Here is a 1,303-nt window from a genome sequence, read left to right on the forward strand (position 1 = left end):
TAATCTAGACACATCTGGATCTAAATTCAGATCTATCAGATGGAGAGCACATGTTCTATTGGATTTAGCTCTGAAGTCTGGTGATAGCCCGTTTTAAAACTCCCTTCCTTCTTAAAATGATTGACTTGCTATTCCGTACAAAATTCAAAAAATATCCACTGGCCTTGGTTTCCAAGATTTAAAGACGTTTCGCCACCTCTCCAGGAAGCTTTCTCAATTCAAATGTCTGGATCCGTAGTGAGTAAATTTTTACGGAATGACTATGACCTGGATGACTGAGGACCTTCATCAGCGATTGACTTGCTAATTTGGATTTAAGACTGGACTCCATGTTATGCCTTAAATTTCAAAATACGTAATCAATTTCTGTTTTTTTGTGTTTTGCAGAAAAACAAATATAAACCATGGATCACTGGGGTGTTCACTAAAATTCAACACTAAAGTCCAACAAAGTATTATCTTACTGATATGCAGAGTAATAAAACTGAGTTACTTAATAGAATTTTTCTATCGAAATGTACAGATTATACATCAAAGTTGTAAAATTATCAGCCACAAATAAACAGACATACATTTGTTTCCAAAACACTCACCTCAGTGTCAGCCAGTTGTACCTTCATACGTTTGAGTTTTTCAGTCGTCTGCTCCTGTAACTCTACTGTTTCCTTTTTAGAGTTGTGCTGATGCAGAAGCTTCATCTGTGCTTCATGAACCTGTTGAGATAAGGATACCAACAAATCAGTAGAGGAATGAGTGCAACAACCACAACCAATCTAGAATCCATCATGCGGCCATTTGCCAAAAATATTACACAGACGGCGCAAAGAATTCTCTTCGAACTCACATTCTCCAGTTTTTTTTTTTTTTTTTATATCGTTTCAGTACTAGGAATGATTCACTTTAAATCGGTCTGTCGCAGACTTTAAATTTTCAGAACAACCTTAATTTTTTGGCCACAGACTCAGCAGTATTATATTATAATAAGAAAAATCTATTTAAAAAATATATATATTTTTAAACTGCATATGAGAAAAAAAAACATTGTTACTGTTAAAATCTTTTTTAACAAGTCCAGGAATCTTCAACGTTTTCCAAACTAATGGTTAGATGGAGCGGGGACCCGCTAATTATATATATTGCATGAAATTGTGTTATATCAAACTGGTCCTAGAGTCACTCTATTGTAACTAAAGTAATTTCTCCATGGGATTATTAAAGTATTTCTGATTCCTGGTTGATGGGACAGGTGCTGTGAATGAAACGGTGCCCAGTTTGAAAGAGCTCCTGTGTGTCGCTGAATGTG

The 1,303-nt window shown here is 35.3% G+C and overlaps 1 protein-coding gene across 1 annotated transcript in view; it reads right to left on the reverse strand.

Moving 5' to 3' along the window:
* The window catches only part of ccdc39 (coiled-coil domain containing 39), a 28,678-nt gene that overhangs the window by 25,177 nt on the left and 2,198 nt on the right, over nucleotides 1-1,303 (reverse strand). The window contains exon 2 of the mRNA XM_015403729.1: nucleotides 594-713. Coding sequence (XP_015259215.1) covers nucleotides 594-713 — 120 coding nt within the window. The remainder of the gene's footprint in view (nucleotides 1-593; nucleotides 714-1,303) is intronic.

This window comes from Cyprinodon variegatus, unplaced genomic scaffold (genome assembly GCF_000732505.1).
Source record: "Cyprinodon variegatus isolate N-32 unplaced genomic scaffold, C_variegatus-1.0 Scaffold1552, whole genome shotgun sequence".
Lineage (NCBI taxonomy): Eukaryota > Metazoa > Chordata > Actinopteri > Cyprinodontiformes > Cyprinodontidae > Cyprinodon > Cyprinodon variegatus.